Here is a 17,088-nt window from a genome sequence, read left to right as displayed (position 1 = left end):
AAGATTTTTTTATATTACCAAGTAAATGAAATGTTTATGCTATTAAACACTTAAATTAAGAGTATTAAACATTCTCATGTGAAAGGAAAATATACAATAAATAAAAATATTAAAAAATAATAGAAATATTCAAATGTCAGACATAATTTTTTTTTTAATTGACATACATCATTTTAACATAATTACATAAAAATTATGATAAGATAAAAAATATATTGGAGATAAGAATGAGTTTCATGACAAACCAAATATTTAGAAGAAATAAAAAATAAAAAGAATATATAGGGTTACTTAATTAATTGTGAATATTTTAATAATTTAAACGATGATGGAAATATGGCGGGGACGGGTATTATGGCGGGGATATATTCATCCCCATCCCCATACCCATACCCAATTGAAAAAATCGGGGATTCCCCATACCCATACCCATACCCAGTCAATGCGGGGATTCCCCGTCAAAACGGGGACGGGTTCGGACAATACCCACGGGGACGGGTTTATTTGCCATCTCTACGTGCGGGCCTGGCCTGCATAGGCCTGCGGCTCGCTCGGGCTAGCCCGCGGCCTGCGCGGGCCGACCCGCAAGCCCGCATAAAAAAAAAACTTGCACTTGTGTATATTAATTACTTCTTTTATGGACTCTTGCATTAACATTTTAAATTCTTGTATAATTGGAAAAGACAAGTATTATGTAATTTTTAATGTGCTAAAATTTAAAGAATACATTGTGTATGTCATAGTATGAATATGATGAAAATGTTGAATTATCAATTTATCATCTAATTCTCCAAAGTCTTTACTTAATTTTGTGAACTAAGTTTCCCAATTTTTAAACATTGAAAGTTTTATCATAAAAATTAAAAAAAAAAATTTAAAAAAGCGGGCCGGTCCGTGGCCCGTGGGCCAAGGAGTATGTGGGGCGGGCCAGCCCGCGTTGTGCGGGCCTTATGCGGACCGGGCCTAAACGGACTGGACCGGGCCGCATTGCCACCCCTACTCTGGGCCTTCAAATAGGCCAGGCCCAAACCCACTCTTAAAACAGACATTAATTAAAAGGGGCCTTATGAGGTGTCATCTTTTAAATAGTTTTGGAATATTGAGAATGAGAAAATGAAAAAATGAAAAATCACTCAGAAAATGACACGTCATGTTGTAAGAGAAAGTTGTTCAAAATTTAGTAGTCAAAAAATAATTTTTCTTTTATTATTATTGATCGATTTAGAATATTAGATGGAAATTGTAGATCGACATCTAATATTAAAATTTTATATTCGGTTTTATTATCATTATTAATCATGTTAAGCTTATGCAGAAAAAAAAAGTGGATTCATTTCATTCGTGAGTAATTGATTATCTCATATCATAATAATATGTTACATGATTAATAAAAATTAATTATATTAATAAAATACTTTTATTAATTTCTCAAATAATTGATTATTTAAAAAAAAAATCTCAATTGTATTATCGAATCTAGAAAATTAACTTTCATAAATAATTAATTATGATTAGTAATAATTAATTCTACTAATTCAAAACATTTTATATGCTATATAAAAATATAATAATCCGATTATAATTAAATATAAACCATTATCTCGTCAACCGTCACTTTATTTTCAAACTGTTTTTAAAAGTCAAGAATTTTCTTGTGTTTTAAAACATTTTTTTCATGTTTACAAATGATTTGAGTTGTTTTTCTAAAGAATAATCTTTTACATTGTAGAGAAATATTATTGTTCAAGATTACAAAATTGTAAGTGCTATAGATTTTATTAATTTTAATTCTTTTAAAGAAAAATTGTCACTCCAACTAATGTCTTTCTTTTATGTGTATTTTTTTTTTATGTTGTATAAGAATTTCACAAATGAAAGATCTTATCTTTTTAGTATTGAATAAAATAAAATAAAATGATATCTTATGGTTGAACCTTAGAATTATAGAATCTCAAAAAAAGTTTCAAAATCTCCGAAAAATTAAGAAACACATTATCTTACGAAACTTTTTGCATATAAACATTTTAGGAAACTATCCATCACTTTAATTAGCTACTACCACTATATTAAAAAAAATATTTCACATCGCCTAACAATTAATTAGCTATCAATAGACATGTCAAAGTGAGCCAACCCGTGTGAGCCGGGTTGGCTCACCACGAGCCGGGTTCAAAATGAGTGAACCCAACCCGGCTCACTTTCTGGTGAGCCAGAAATTTTGTAACCCGGCTCAACCCACCACGGGTTGGTGGGTTAAGTGGGTTGGCTCACCAACCCACCTAAAAAAATTATTTATTTATTTTTTTTATTATTCAAATATTTAAATAAATTTTTAAGTAACCCATGAGATGACAATCATAGTAAAATTAAGAACCAATATTTTGATCACGCTCACCACCAATATATGAAGAATTATTTCCAAGAGAGTATCCATTAGTCTAAGAAAGCATGACTAATATTACAAATTTTCTGTCATGCTATTCAACAAAATATAAATAAAAAAAACTATACATTTTTTTCATGCTAATTTAGAAAAAATTGTTTATAAGACGGTTACTTGAGTAATTTACTATAAAGATTATAGTTAAAGATTAAAGTATCAACATATATAACTTGACAATCAAATTAATTAAACATTCAAATAATTCAAATATAATTAAGCAACATTCTAGCATTTAAAAATATGAAATTGTGAACAAATATAATTGGAGTAGTAAATAATTAAAAAAAAAATTAAAAGAAAATTTAAAAAAAATAAAAAAAAAATTGTAAAAAAATGTTGGTGGGTTAAGTGGGCCAATCCACCTTCAACCCGGCTCGAACCCGTTTAACCCGTGGGTTAAGTGAGCCGGGTTGAGTTCAACCCACTTTTGAAAAAGTTGAATTTTTCTCAACCCAACCCGGCTCGAACCCGTGGTGAGCCGGGTTGGCTCACGGGTTGAAACCCATTTTGACATCTCTAGCTATCAAGATTATAACTGGGGTAAATAGGTAATATCGTTAGTAATTTATTTTCTGATAGTATGTTTATGTGTGTCTTTTTCTTTTATTGTACATAATTAATTTAATTTAAAAAATAACTGAATTTAAATATGTAATAATTTAAAAAAATAGTAAAATAACTATTTTATTCTATTAAATAGTTAACTTGAAATTAATGATTATTTAGAAAATAAAATGGAAATGAGATTGTTTTACTTTGAAATAATTGTTACCCAATGTAAGCTCCTTTTTCAGTTTTATGTGTTGGGCCTGGCCTCTTCGTAGGCCCAAGGCCAGCCCTACAGTAGAACCCCAATACCTCACTCAACCTTCTCATTTTCGTTTGTCACCTTTCCAGAAACAACTCCTTCCCCTCTCCTGTCTGCTGCTAGGTGCTCTACTAGGGCACAATCTTCTTCCATCCTGAGCTAACAAAATCGACCCTGTACTTCCTGGTAAGTCAAACTCTAGAGCCTTTGGTCTTCTTTTTCCCTCATTTCACTGTTTGAGCATGTTGGTTGGTTAGGGTTCCATGTATTTACCTCGTTTATCCTGGTAATCACGTTTCAGCTCGTTCCTCGCAGTTCTGGAGCAGTGGTATTCCCTTAGTTAGGGTCTGTTGCGTTTGGTACTCAAAACAGAGGTAAGGGAAGCTAGATTTAACCGTTCAAAGCTGTTTTTGGGTGTCTTTTTGGTTTGTTGCATGTTTATAAGCTTGAGAAGTATGTGTAATCGATTGAAACTGGGTGCATGTGTTTTTGGGTGTTGGATTGAACTGTTACTCTACTGCATGTGTGGGGACAGTGGCGAGAACTGTCGATCTCGCCTAGGCGAGAGCGCCTGAGACTCACCCAAGTTCTACTCGAGCAACTCGCCCAGGCGAAAGGCCCTTGTCTTTGAGCGATGCGTTGTCTCGCTCAGGCGAGAGTACCTCGCCCAAGCGAGTTCTCGAAGGAGAAGTTAGTGTGCTCTGTTCGCAGCCTCGTCCAGGTGAGGTGTTTTATTGTTGGGCGAAGGACGGTCTCGCCCAGGTGAGCTGGTCTCGCCCAAGCGAGATGCTTGCAGAGTGCCACTGTTCCAGGTCTCGCCTAGGCGAGAAGGCCTAGCCTAAGCGAGACAGTTGTTGTAGCTTAGGCGAGGACTTCTAGCCTGGGCGAGAATCGTGCAGATTTATGTGTTACATCTCCATTTACATTGTGTGTAGCTATTTATCTCGAACATGTACGATTATGGGGTAACTGTATGAGTTATATGCACTGGGATTGGTATGTTTGGTATGAGTAATGACATGGAATTCTTATGTTATGGTTGGGTGAAATGAGAATTTAATATATGAGATGGAAGTGGTGGTTGGGGTGTGATAAACATGAAATTTGTATGTGATAGACGTAATTCCATGAGTCTCGTGGGGAGATCTCATGGTGGTGTGTAGTGTATATAATAAGATATGGATTCAAGTAAGGACCGCATCCCGAAACTCTAAAGGGTCTGTGAGTCTCATGTAGAGCAAACTGACCCAAGTGGTGAGAGTAGCGGGAGGCCCTAGTCTATGGCAGGATAATGGCCTTAGACTCTTAAAGGCTAACCTTGTGTGTGGTAGGGTGAAACCCATTGGCAATGGCTCTGCAGAGCAGTAGAGGCCACCACAAGTGCAAGCATGCAGTGAATCCGATCCTAATATATTTATCCGGATAATTGAGTCATAGTGTCCTGCTTGTTTGCTACAATATGATGCCCTGTGTTTGTTGTGTTGCATGTTAAGGAATGTTTAAGTACTTGTCTGTTGTATCATAATATGATTAAATTGCACTAGCTTACCCTTGCATTTTCTGTTTATGTTCCTGTTGTGTTTTTTTCTTTTGCGATGATCACCCTTGGTGGGAGCAGATGGAGGAAACTCTGGGAGTAGGCCTGGTGGTAGCAGTGGTGCAGCTTAGGGAATCTGTTGTGTGACTCTCAGGAGCAGTCTATGGCCCTAGTGTCCCTTGTAATCCCTAGCTCTAGGAGCTTTTCTTTTGCATGACTGTTAACTTTCTCTTATGTTGTGTATGACATAGTAGTATGCCCAAATTTGTTTTCACTGTACACTTCTAGATGACTGTAACAGTTACCTCTCCTACGTTTTATGTTCATCTGAGTGCTTCTCGTTATTATAACTGTGTGATACTTTATTTAGTAGTGTAATCTATTAAAAAGGGATGTCACACCCAAATCGTAAAATTAGAAAGAAAAAAAATGTCTATATAAAAATGCAAAAATTCTTTTTATATAAGTATATCTCTATAACTTATATAACTTAAAAAAATTAAACATTTAAATTATGTAAACGTTATTAAATATTATTTTAATATTAAAAAATAAAATATTGTTAACCTAAGGGTAATAAATATTTAAATAATTATACTAGAAAAATATAAAAATGACATTTTCACATTTTTAATGTTCAATATTCATTATTGTTCAATTTTAATGGTTTTCATCAAATCAAACTATTAGCTGTCACCGTCGCAGTTATTAGGGCCGGATATCTGACTTTCTACCAACATTTTCTGCTCTTATGTGCGCCATAACTTCTGAGACAGTAGGGTTTTGTATCTCTGACTACAGTCACTATTAGAGTATCTGTACTTTCATTAAACAAATCAATTTTATTTTTGTTAGTAGAGATGACTGCTTTTAATTTATATTATTATGAATATTTAGTTCAATTTTACTTGTTAAGAGATAAATTAAATTAACAAATTTTGAAGAAGTGAAAATTTTTTAAACTTAATAATAATAGTATTAATAATAATAATAATAATAATAATAATAATAATAGAAAAACTATTAAACCTTGCAACACAAATGTTGTGTTTCTAGAGAAACTTTTTTCACACGGCATGAGTTATTTTCTCTTATGCTGAAAAAATCTAAGGTAATCAAATTCTGAAGAAGTTTTCACTTAAGAGAAACAGAAAATAAAGTATGTGAGATTGATGGATTATTTTTATTTTTATCGCTAATACATGACATTATATATATATATATATATTGTCGATACCCAATTTCGTCCGGGTAAAAAATAAAAAATTTTCTTTCAAATAATTAGGAGAAGGGAAAAATAAGAAAAAGTGAACATTGATTGGTATATAGATATTTTCCTACTTTTACTTTCATCCCTTTTTTTAATTTTTATTTAATCTTGTTTTATTTTATTTTATCTTATTTTATCCTTTTTATTTTATTTAATTTTATCTTTAAACTTTTAATTTAAATTTTAATATTTTCGTTTACTTTTATTATTTTATTTTGTTTTATTCTTTTGAAAAAATATAAAAAAGGGGGTGAAAATAATAAAAATGAGAAAAACTAAAATGAAAGTCAATGGTTTGAGACTTGGCATGAGAAAGGAAATGGTGGGGAGGTGTATCACTGCATGCCAGCGCCGGTGGAATGGCAGAAGCCAACCCGCATTTCACTTTTGGCCCTTTTCTAAAACCAACACAAAATATGAGCGAAAGAGGAAACTGACATGGGAAGAAGAACGGTCAAACCATTCTGAAAAAAGAAGAGAGGATACAATATCACAAAGAGCAAGAGAGCAACGGGGAGAGGATACACAATTTCGCATTTCAGAACAGATAACAAAAAAGAAGAGAGCACCCTTGGATCATCTGGATCATCTGAAAGGAATCATCTGAAAGGGAGCCTCCATTGATCACACCCTACCAACACAGGGAGACTACAAGAGGTAAGCACAATTGAACGTGAACCTTGGAATGAATATGATCTTGTGTTATGTTGGTTGCTTGAATGAATATGATCTTGTATTCTGCTGGATTTGTTATGTTTTATTGGTTTGAGATGTTTTCGTCCTCGTTTCGTTACTATTTGCTCATCACTATTCATCCAACCTGCACGAAATAACTGAAAAGATAGAACTATCTCACCACTCATCAGCACATAGCCAGCCATAGCCAACGAACAAGCTCCTCAACCCATCATCTAACCCCCAATTCATCCTTCTCTTCTCGCAACCAATTGAACCAAAACGGCAACCCAAACTCTATCCCCCTCACCCATCATCAACACACCAAAAAGCTCGTGCTTCATTCATCCACCTGCAGGAGGTCCAAACCAGAACCCCAAACACACTTCACAAACGATTTTGTAGAGCGCGTCTTCACCCGCTTACTCACTTGCCATCATCTTTGTCTCCCACCTGCACAAAAATCAGAACCACGCTCATTCTTCACCATCAATATACACCACCCATTACCTTTGTTACAACCCCATTTCTGCGACTCAACATCACACCAGACCGAAATCCGTAATAGCACCAAAGACCCCGTTTTAATCTTCCCCGATCACAGACTTCCAATCGAAACAGAGAAGAGAGAAGATCGCCGGCGGCGCTGCCGCCGGCGAGTCGGAGCTTTAACGACAGCGGCTCTAGTTTCGCTCACCAACATTATCGCCGTGGGCCTCTGTTCGACCTCGCAGATTAGAGGAGAGGACGCACCCCCTGTTCGCATCAGCGGCGCCGACGTTTCCCTCGACGGTGGCGGCGAGGCGGTGCGACGCGAAGCGATCGCGACGGGCTGGCAGCGGATGAACGCGCGGAGCTTCGACCGGGAAGAAATCCTCGCGCAGAAGGGGAAATGGGCGCCGTAGGCGACACGCGTCGGTCGCGGCGGTGGCGGCGTTCACGGCGGGTTGCAGGCGCTGCGTCGGCGTTGATCTCTTGGAGTTGCATTCCGGTGCATGAGTGAAAGCAAGGTGGTTGAGCCGCCGAGAGGGAGGACGACCCTCCGGCGTCGATTAGCGTCGCCGGCAACCAGTCGCGGGGCGGCGTGGCGGAGCAGAGGTGAGGGCGGTATGTTGGTAGGCAGCGGCACTCGCGAGAGAGAGGGTTTGGCGTTTGGTTCGTGAGCTGCTAGGGTTTAGATTAATCACATTCAAGTCTCAGCCCACTTCACTCCTTGCACCCCCATTTTTGACATTTTCACCCTCCTGTGTATTAAAATTGGGTCTGCGTGGCTTTTCTCGCGCACCCCCCAATATTAAGTTCTTCACACCCACGACTTTGCTATGGCTTGGGACAGTTTCTTCATACACCTCCATTTCTGATAATCCCGCACCCCCGCCTCGTTTTTGCCTGCTGGGCTTTTGCTGCATTTTTACTTCCCCGCGCACCTCCACAATTACTAATCTCGCACCCCTGCACACACTTTCTATTCTTATTCTGAATTTGTTTTATATTTTACTAGCCACACCACCATCTTTAATAAATACACTTCATTTACTTCATGTATATCCCATTAATCACTCATACACCCTCATATTTTGTTTCCCACTTTCGCCCTTCTTAAATAAATTATTTCCTTTTATTTATTTATTTGTTTATTTGTTTATTTACTTTTATTATTACTATTTATTTATTTTCGTTATTTATTTATCATTAATATTTTTTTTTTCTAGAAAAATCAAATATTTGAAAATTATTAAAAATTACAAAAAAATAAAAAATCCAAAAAATGAAAAAATGTTCTTTTTGCTTTATTGTGTCTGTCCGGTCGCTCGCACCGTGTGACACTCATTTTCAAAAATATCAAAAATAATTTTCTTTCCCTTTTAGTGTCTGTCCGATCGCTCGCATCGTATGACGCTTGTTTTCAAATAATTCAAAAACACCAAAAAATATATAAAATTTTAAAAATACAAAATATCGACATTTTCCCAACATTTTTTTTAAGAACTACGTGATCCTTGATTCTCCACCGTGAGATACGTAGGAGCAAGGCCAGTCCTTGTCAGGTTCACCTCCAAACAAATCAAATCATCTTCTCGATTGCTTTTTTCATATATCTTTAAAGAACTACGTAACCCTGATTTCTCATTTTGAATGAGAATACGTAGGACCAAGGTCAATCCTTGTCGGGCCCAAAAAAGTTAAAAAATATTTTTGTTTCTTTTTAGCATTATTGTCTTATTAATTTTGGGGAAAATTAACATTTTGAAAATCACATCGACTTTGCATTTTTAATTAAAGGTACCGCCCTCGGGCGGGCGCGGTAGGGTGCTAACACCTTCCCTACGCGTAACCGACTCCCGAATCCAAAATCTGGTTTTTCGCAGACTTGTTTTATTTTTATGGTTTTCCATAGTTTTCCAAAATAACTGTGGTGGCGACTCCAAAATCTCTTTTCAAACCCGTTTTTCTTTTTCGATTCGCCTTTCCCGTCGCGATTCCGGTTGCGACATATATATATATATATATATATATATATATATATATATATATATATATATATATATATATATATATAAATAAAGTATTTAATATTATTCTTACTCTAAAATTTTAATATAATGATATTATAGATTTTTATTTTTATATAATATTTAATTTTGTCTATTTATCTAACGAGAAACTTTTGATTTATATTTGGATTATTTTTAACAAAAATAAAAAATAATTAATTATTTAATAAAAAATTGATAAGTAAAGATTTTGCTTTTTTTTTTTCATGAAAGATGTTGCGAATAAAAGAATTTTGTATTTAAAATCACTGGTTAAAGATCCACGAATGAAATGCTTTTGTTCTTCATGATGTGAATAAAAGAATTTTATATTTAAAATCAATGGGTTAGTCTATATAAAGTTGGAAATATGTGTTGGAGTAGGTGTGGATAATTATTAAGTAATAGCTGCAGTGTTGGTTGTTGAGGAAAGTTGGTTACCAACTTAATGGGTTTTGTAATTCTCACTTGGGGATTGTAATGGTTTTTGAAAATGGAATATTTTGTAAGTTTAAAGATAAATATAAAATAAATAAGAAAAATATTATAATTTAGGGTTAAATATGTTTTTTTTTTAACTTTTAGTAAAAGTTATAATTAGTCTTTCTTAAAAAATTTGAATTAATTTAGTTAGAGATGTCAAAAAAATCCGTATCCGCGAGTATTTACGGATAAAATTCACAACGAATAAAAAATTAATATTGTAAATGGATATCCGTGAGTAACAGGTACGGGTATTTTATATACCCGCATGTTAACGAGGCGGGTACAGGTATCATAGTATCTGTACCCGTGCATACCCGTACCCGCTATATTCTAATTTAAATTAAAAAAAACATGATTATAATATTAACATATTGATTTTGAATAAGTTATTATTTTTATCAATTAGTTTAAAAAAATTTCATTTCTTTGTAAAGTGACATTTAACATGATTTAGATGGGTTATTTGAATTTTGTTTGAAATTTATGAATGTTATATATTGTATTTTATTTGAATTTACGATTAAAATATGTTGTTAAATATTTATTTTTATTTTTTTGTAAATATCCGCGACCGTGGAGATCAGTGGATATGAAAAAATTATGTGGGTACTCGCATAAAGGAGTATGGGTACGAGACAAATATTTATCCAACGAGTAGGGTATGAGGGAGCTACTACCCGTACCCTACCCGCCTCGTTGACATCCCTAAATTTAGCTCCTCATTTTTAGAGATGTGTGAATTTAGTGTTGTAAAATAATATAACAGTATTGTTTTCAATTTACACACTACTGGATAGAAAATAATAATAAAAAAAGGAAAATAATGTGTTTTTGATCTCTCAATTTTGACCTAAGTTTAGAAATGGTCTCTGGTTGAATCTTAGTCACTGTTTGGTTTAGTCCCTACATTTTCAAAATCATTGTTTTTAATTTCTATTTCTGGACGACGTTAAAAATAACAAACGACTTGCAACATGTTATTTAATTTTTTTACAAAAAAAGAAAATTAGCGTTGGGCTAGCCGAAACTTTTCACGAAAATTGAAAAAAATATGCTTTTGATCCCTGAAGTTTGAACTTAATTTTGAAATGGTCCCTAGTTGAAACTTGGTTACTGTTCGGTCTATTGATGTGGCATTGATGGCCAATCCTAGCTCAGCTCCCTTTTTTGGGCCATTCCATGTGCAGACAAGAAGCCCATTAGGTGAAGAAAGGGTCTGGTTCAAGGCTTTTCTAAATGCACCAAATTTTCAACGAAAACATTAGGTGTGGTTTTTGCCTTTGTAATTGCCACCATCTTCCAGATTCCACTGCATCTCGTACAAAGCTCCAAAATTTGTGTTCTATCACTTCAATTAAATCTTTTCGAGTGTAGAATCCAACACAACAAGAACCAACTCATTTGGACATCTGTAGAGAAAGTTATTAGCAAAACAATCGACAAAGGTCAATGTTGAAAAATCAGCATTTTTTCGCGCTTGGTGGTCGTAGGGTAGCACCGGGCAACAACATGACAGTGGAAAATTCTCCTTTAAGACGCGCCAGGCGACAATAAATATCGTCAGGCGATATTTTAGCTTTTGAAAACAACCTAAAATATCACATATCTAAGCTAAGATGGAAAGATAAAAGAAATTAAAATGCCAAGTGAGTGCAATAAACTTCAATATGAAGGTATAGAAATTGAGTTATCAAATCTAGAAAGGCTCACCATAGATGAGATGGTTTTCAAGATTGATAGGATGTTATGTTTTTTAGTTTTCACATTAAAATGTTGTTAAACCATAGTTGTCATTGTCAAGGTTTTACTCTTAGCCAATGTTGAGATGCATACTAATTATTTTCTTTGGTTAAATAGGAATTAAGGAAAGGACATGATAGAATCGTTGTCAATCACCACACATCTAAGGTATTGGTCGCTTTGGAACTTGGGTTCAATCACATTTTTATCCTTAAAAGGCGCCTTTGTGCGTGAAATGAGGAAGGGGTATTTATGTTGGGTTTAAATAAACTTAAATGTATTAGCCATTATGGGTAACTAGTCGTTGTAAGAAACTAGCCGTTGTGAGTGGTTAATGCACTAGCCGTTGGAGTCTAGATAATTAATAAGTTAGCCGTTTATAGCCGTTTATAGTCGTTGAAAGTACAATGGTAAGGAAATGTGGGTCTATAAATATATTATATATTGTATGAATAAACAACAACAAGAGGTGAATAAAATTTTTTCACAAGATTATAGAGACTTGTTGTCTAACAAAGTGCTAACAAAGTGGTACCAAGAGCCAATTAGCTTGAGTGTTTGAGTGGAATAAAGAGAGAGCTAGAGAGTTTGAGTGTTTGAGAGAAGAGAGCTAGAGACCTAAGTCTTTGAGAAAAAAAGAGAGTGAGATGGCTAGTCTTACAAACAGTGTTTCCCTGCCCAAGTTTACAAAGACTGTCAACTATGACAATTGGAGTCTCAAAATGAAGGCCCTTCTTGGATCCCAAGAAAATTGGGAGGTGGTTGAAGATGGTTTCGATGAACCAGCCAACATTACAGGTTGGTCAAATGCCCAGTTGAAAGTGTTGAAAGACGCACGTGTGAAGGATAAGGCAGCTTTGTACATCCTATACCAAGTTGTGGACGAGTCTGGCTTTGAGAAGATTGCAAGTGTCAAATCTTCAAAAGAAGCGTGGGATATTTTGGAGAAGGCGTATAAGGGAGATGACCGAGTGAAGCAGGTGCGACTTCAAACACTTAGAGGCAGATTAGAGAGCATGAGGATGAAAGAGACCGAAGGAGTAGCCGAGTACATTACTCGAGTTGAAACCGTGGCAAGCCAACTTGCTAGAAACGGAGAGACGTTACCCGCTAGCCGAGTTGTGGAGAAGATCTTGAGGTCATTGACAAACGACTTCGAAAATGTGGTGTGCACGATTGAGGACTCCAAGGATCTATCAAAGCTCACGGTTGAAGAGCTTGCAAGATCTCTTGAAGCACACAAACAACGAAAGAAGAAGAAGTGGGAGCCACTTGATCAATTACTCCAAACGAAGATGTCAATTAAAGATGAGAAAGCTCAGAACACTTAAGATAGAGGACGATATCGAGGAGATATAAGAAGCAGTTCTGGTGGTAGAAGTCGAGGACAAGAAGAGAAAGAACAATCTGGTCAACAAAATTGGCACAGAAGAGGACGAGGTCCATGGAGAGGAGGTCAATCAAGCAACTCAAATGTTGAGTGCTTCAAGTGTGGCAAGTATGGTCATTATGCAAAGGACTGTTACTCAGGAAAGTGTTTCAGTTGTGGTAAGTCCGGACATTTTACCAAAGATTATAGATCTGAAAGTAGAAAGGAAGAGACGATCAACCTCACAAAAGATGTTGAAGACGAAGCGACATTGTTGATGATGGCGCGTAGCTCGGGAGCCGAGCATAAGCAAGTGGTGAACTCGGCAAGAAGACCAAGTAGCATGGAGAATTCAGTAAGAAGGCTTAGTATAGTCGATAACTCGACAAGACAATCAAGTAGTGTGGATAGCTCGGTAAGACAACCGAGTCAGTTGCATAGCATGGTGAGACATGCAGATAGCCCACACGGGGTGGTGGAGCATGCAAATACTCCAGACTACATGGTGGAGCATGAGGCCAACTAGATTAACTTGGTGGAACGATTACATAGCTCGGATAAGTTGGTGGAGCAAGTGGATTACTCAGATAACTTGGTGGAGCACGTGAAAAGCTTAAGTAGCTCAGAATTTGAAGAAGAAGAGCTTCTAATCCAAAGGTTAGAGATTGCAAAAGGAGATTTGCAATAGAGTATTGAAAAGGAGGTTAGAGACAATTTAATTCTACAAGCAAGCTTAGAGAGAAAGAAACAGGTTTTGCAAAAGTGGTGCTTTGAATTTGAAGAAGATGTTTCAAGTTTGCAAGAACAGACAAGTTGAGAAAGATCTGAGAGTTGCACTGGAGGTGCAAGATGAGAAGTGGCGACTTGAAATGGATGAGGAGATTGAGCACAACAATATGTGGGTGTGGGTGTGGTCTGATCTTTCAAAAGGAAATTGGCCTATTGACAAGAACTCAGTTAACGACAAGTCGACCACAAAGACAAAGAACCCAATGAGTAACAAGTCGGCCAAAGAGAAGAACAAGTTTGCCAGTAAGAATGCAAAAACTGAGAGAGCAGAGAACAAGTTAGCCACAGGAAAAGCGAAGTACTGGTCGACCATAGATAAAGTGAAAGGGAAGTCAATCATGAAGAAAGCGAAGAACTTAAATATTCATGAAAGGGACAAGCACAATGTGAGAAGAGTTATTGCACATTGGAAGCCGTGATGAAGAATAAAGGAACAAAGATGGAGAATAAAAGAAGCATTTAAGTTTACGGTGGAGTTTTGTTGGGTTTAAATAAACTTAAATGTATTAGCCATTATGGGTAACTAGCCGTTGTAAGAAACTAGCCGTTGTGAGTGGTTATGCACTAGCCATTGGAGTCTAGATAGTTAATAAGTTAGCCGTTTATAGCCGTTTATAGTCGTTTATAGCAGTTGATAGTACAATGGTAAAGAAATGTGGGTCTATAAATATATTATGTATTGTATGAATAAACAACAACAAAGTGCTAACAATTTAAACCGCCTTAGGCCTCGACTTCTAAGAAATGTGAGACTATTGGGTGCGTTAGGAACACTTTCTTTTATCTTTGTTTATGTGATCCTACACAACAAATAATTAATTGTAGTATGTGCATTTAAAGTGTTGTTTGGTGTGTTTTTTTTTTCTCAGATCTTATAAATTAAATGGTTCTCTATGTGGACTTATGATTTGATGGTTATCCCCTTCTTACTTTAAACTCTTCCTCTCTTTTTTAATATTTATGCTTGTTACTAAGAAATGCATTTATTTGTTTATTTGAAGATTGAAGAGTATACTAAGGCTAATTTTCTAATCTTTGCACATAAAGTTATAAATTGAGTTAGATTAAGGTTTTTAAACAAATCATGAGAAAACTTTATAATATTGTAAGCTTTTTAACGAAGACAACTTTTGACTTTTATAATGACATGTGTATATGTGTACGTATTATTAAAGTTTTGGTAATGCCATATGATGTAGGCTTTAGGCTTCGTAAATTTTAGGTATATGGGAACATCTTACATAGTAGATGAATTTCCCTAAGTAGTTTTACTTTCTTTTTCCAAATAAAAAATTTGTGTCACTTGCAAGGCAAAAGGATCCTATTTCTAAATAATAGTTAAGATTTGTTTTTTATAGAGAATGCAACTAGTTTGTTCATGTTTGTTGGTGTCACATAAGAAAATGTATATACAATTTCATGTTTTAAAGTTTATTGGACAATTTAACTATATGAAATTGATTTGTTTGAGAATTGTTTGTTCTGGTCATATGAAATGTATTTACAAGTGAATTGAATGGAAAGAAAAATGGTAAAACAAAAAAATGATATGAAAAAAAAAACTAACTTACTATGACAGTTGTTGCCTTAAATATCATAGTAAGTGATACTTACTATGTTAGGTTTTCATAGCGTTATAGAAAGAGCACATTTTCTATGTTGCATGTAACTATGATACAATAGTACCTATCATAACAAGCCTTTTTTACCTGTCATAAAATGTCATACAATAGTGAAAGTAGTAATGAAATTACTCATGTCACTCTTCATAAGATGGGGTTTGCTAAGGTAAATAACAACTGAAACTTGGATGATAATAAATATGCTCCTACTATACAATCAATGAAGTTGGCCCAAGTAATGTGAATGTTGAGGGTCCAATGGTCACTTACATCATACAGTATATTCCACTTGTGGATTGTGGAGTCCTTCTGTCGTTGTTTGAGTAAATTATGCTTAACAAAATGAATACAATGGTTGCTCATTAGAGAGCATATCATAAGTTATGTGAAGGGAGATTTCAATATCTTAATAACCAGACTGAGGATATTTAAGGACTATGACTAATATTTATTGTGGTGGTGGTTTTAGAGCACTTTTTCAACAAGTCTTTGTCTTTAGTGATGGACATCTCATGGAGAGTTCTTCTATTTGATGGGTTTTGTCATTGAGGTTTATTTACTAAAGTTTCCCTTTTATTTGTCACTATGACAGTTTTTGGGGAACTCAATCATTGCATAAATGTCCCCTTTTTTGTATTCAATGTTTATCAAAATCAAACCTTGGTTCATCTTTTATCAATAAAAAAACTATGATGAAATGGGTTTTTTTGAACGAGTTTAAGTTTTCTGTGTTGCATATCATGTGAATGATTTTTAACTAAGTTGAAGAAGAATTAGTGACCAGCAAAATCAAATTTGGTACAAAGGTTGAGTCAGTCAAGAGAAGATTGAGTTGTGCAGGTTTAAGGGTACTTAAACAAAGGATGAACTTCTGCTTCAATGTCCTTGAACCTGTACAACTCAATCTTATTTTGAAATGGTCCAATATTGTCCTAGTTTTAGCTTCTCTATTCACCAACTCTTCCTTAAGTTTATCAAAATCCTTCGTTTGATAAGAACACCCAAATTGTAAAGTTCAAAAATTTTCATCTCATAGTTTTTATATTGGATGCATGACTTTTTATGTTGGTTCTCCTAAGGAGCCGACGTAAATTGATTTTTTCATTTATAGGGTCCAACATAAATTTACATCGATCATTTGGAGGAACCAATGTAAAATTATGTTACCTGTTACAAAGTTAGACTTATGCAGACCTAAAAATTCCAAAATAACATACGTTAAAAGTCTCTTTTGTATTAATGTACTCTATTATTCAATTTGTTAAAAATAGGTTTAATTCATTTATTTCATGAGTACATGAAATTAATATATTAAAAGAAAGTTTTAATTTATTTATTAAAAGATAATTTAAAATCTATATAACTCTCATTCTAACTTCTTTTCAACATAGTTTTTGAGCAAATTTTTAGAGTCAAATTTACATTAGAGAGAGAGAGTTGTGCATGAGATAAAATAAAGTTCTTAAAGTGATCTTGGTTAGGTTTTGAAAAGCATTCAATTGTGAAAAGAGAAACTAGAGTGTCAATCACCTAACATTATGTTGTGATGTATTGTATTTATTGATTAGTTGATTTAATTTCTTGTATTTTTCTTTTTGTGTTGTCTTCTTGTTTTGGATAGGGTTTATGGTGGTAACTCAGTAAAAGAGTATTATAGTGTCAAGAATCCATCTTATAGGGTGCTAAATATGTGTTTTTGAGTGTTTTGTGTTTGTTGGGTAGTTGTAAACATTTTATTATGGTGGAAGCTTGAGCGATGTAGCTAGATAACTAGACGTAGTTCTAACAAATAGTGAACTAATTTAAAATTCATTA

At 34.8% G+C, this 17,088-nt stretch overlaps 1 protein-coding gene and 1 long non-coding RNA gene across 2 annotated transcripts; both read left to right on the top strand.

Moving 5' to 3' along the window:
* The first annotated feature begins 3,223 nt into the window (after positions 1-3,223).
* Positions 3,224-5,156, top strand: LOC146885803 (uncharacterized). Its single transcript, XR_014995630.1, has 2 exons — positions 3,224-3,437; positions 4,870-5,156. It is a non-coding gene; the product is annotated as an uncharacterized LOC146885803 (long non-coding RNA).
* Positions 5,157-12,140: 6,984 nt separating this feature from the next.
* LOC146885802 (uncharacterized) lies at positions 12,141-12,824 on the top strand. Its single transcript, XM_085675100.1, has one exon. It carries the CDS (start codon positions 12,141-12,143, stop codon positions 12,822-12,824), a length of 684 nt encoding a protein of 227 aa, XP_085531226.1.
* Positions 12,825-17,088: the final 4,264 nt, after the last annotated feature.

This window comes from Vigna unguiculata, chromosome 6 (assembly GCF_037176805.1).
Source record: "Vigna unguiculata cultivar grain cowpea cultivar isolate G323 ecotype 2 chromosome 6, ASM3717680v1, whole genome shotgun sequence".
Taxonomy (NCBI): domain Eukaryota; kingdom Viridiplantae; phylum Streptophyta; class Magnoliopsida; order Fabales; family Fabaceae; genus Vigna; species Vigna unguiculata.
This window is presented reverse-complemented; position numbering and strand designations above follow the sequence as displayed.